The sequence below is a fragment of the Asparagus officinalis genome, chromosome 4 (genome assembly GCF_001876935.1).
Source record: "Asparagus officinalis chromosome 4, Aspof.V1, whole genome shotgun sequence".
Taxonomy (NCBI): domain Eukaryota; kingdom Viridiplantae; phylum Streptophyta; class Magnoliopsida; order Asparagales; family Asparagaceae; genus Asparagus; species Asparagus officinalis.
In genome coordinates, this window is record NC_033797.1 from 121,512,198 (window position 1) to 121,514,155 (window position 1,958).

General features: G+C 35.0%; 1 protein-coding gene across 1 annotated transcript; it reads right to left on the reverse strand.

Moving 5' to 3' along the window:
• LOC109839231 (ring-infected erythrocyte surface antigen-like) lies at positions 883 to 1,374 on the reverse strand. Its single transcript, XM_020407660.1, has one exon. The coding sequence runs from the start codon at positions 1,372 to 1,374 to the stop codon at positions 883 to 885; it is 492 nt and encodes a 163-aa protein (XP_020263249.1).

Genomic DNA, 1,958 nt, shown 5'->3' on the forward strand with positions numbered 1-1,958 from the left:
TCCATTAGAATTAACATGCACCCCAGATAGAAATAGCATGCATTTCAGCTAGAACTAACACGTTAATTTAGACCTAACATGTACTTACAAGAAAGAACACTGAGACGACTCCAAATTTTTTGTTATATGCATCTATCTGAACCGTGTCCAACACTGCTTCTTTCATCTGTAACATCAATGAAAAATTAAAATTCAATATAAACAAGACACCTTCAATTATTAAGCTTATATAATCTAATATTGTCATCAAGCTGGCAACCATGAAGCAAATACAACAACTCTTCTCTGTTCAAACTGTTGTTAGCTATTTTGATAACATCATAATTCCTGAAAAATTGTGTACCACATGAATTAGGACTAACTGATAGCGAATTAACATATAAATAGTCAATTGAAACTTATGATACTTTTGGGAGCAAAATTTTGATAGGCAATTATTTTCGGCTATGTCAAGCCCGGATGGTACTGTAGTTGGCATCCTAAAATTATATACAAAAGTACTCCTGCTATCAAGAATGCGTTGTTAAACCCTTTATGTTCTGGGATCCCTGCATTTAGCTTGACCAATAGATCCTCTTCCTCCTTTGTCATTAGCTTCAGACTCAACACATCCCAATTGGCTTCTTGGTTGCCGGGGTAAAAACAGGTAACTTTGTCAACTGTATGTACATGTTCAAGGCTTAAAAATATATATATAGTAACTTGTTTACTTTTTCTTTCCCTCTGTGTATGGGGTCGTAATGTGTTTATACCTCTTCACATCCCTTCTGTTTGGTGGCCTAACTTTGCATGACAATAACATTTTTATGGCTGCTTTATCATTCTCCTATTGTACAGAACTCGTAAAATTATCTACAATTTTGTCCACCTGATGTGTAATATCTACATTCTCCTCTCCCCCTGGTCTTCCAACTCCTCTACAACTTTACTGTCTACATGATGAATCTCTACACCTTTGTTATCTACATTCTCCTCTGCTTCCCTATCTACATTCTCCTCTTCCTTATATACATTCTCCTCTTTATTATCTACATTCTTCTCCTCTTCCCTATCTACATTCTCCTCTTCTTTATATACATCCTCCTCTTTATTATCCATATTCTCCTCTTCCCCCTGGGCTTCCAACTCCTCTACAACTTTACTGTCTACATGATGAATCTCTACACCTTTGTTATCTACATTCTCCTCTTCCTTATCTACATTCTCATCTTCCTTATATACGTTCTTCTCTATATTATCCACATTCTTCTCCTCTTCCCTATCTACATTCTCCTCTTCCTTATATACATTCTCCTCTTTATTATCCACATTCTCCTCTTCTCTATCTACATTCTCCTCATATTCCCTATCTTTATTCTCCTCTTTTTTATCCATATTCTCCTCATCTTATTGCATGATGGGGTCTTCCTTATGTACTCTACTAGATTTAGAATGTTGTTCCTCCTCAGCTACTCATGGCTTCAACTTAATATTTTTTTAAATTTTCTGTTTAATATTTGCCTACAACATTACCGGGTCTATAACCTCATAACTTCTTCCAAATTGTTCAACTATTCTGTTTAGACTATTGATCTTAATCATAAATTCTTTATAATATGTACTCTTGCTCTGTTTTGTGGCAAATAGTAGTCGTTCGAAAAATTTAGTAGAATTTCTCCAAAAAGTAAGTTGCTGCTCAATTGGTAGAGCCTTCACCTCCTCTTCATCTTCAAAAGTAGTGTCATTATGCTTTGCCATGATCTAGGATTATTAAGAGATTATATTATAAATTAGGATTAAGCATAACATGAATATTATTTATAGTTAACGTGAAATAAGTTAGACTTAACATGATACTTACATAGCCTATTGCATAGTTCTTCTTAGCTTCATCCTCCTTCGCCTTCCTCTCTGCCTTAGGCTTATGATGCACTCCTTCCTCCCTCAGTACTGTAGGAAGTGCATATACATTTGAAAGA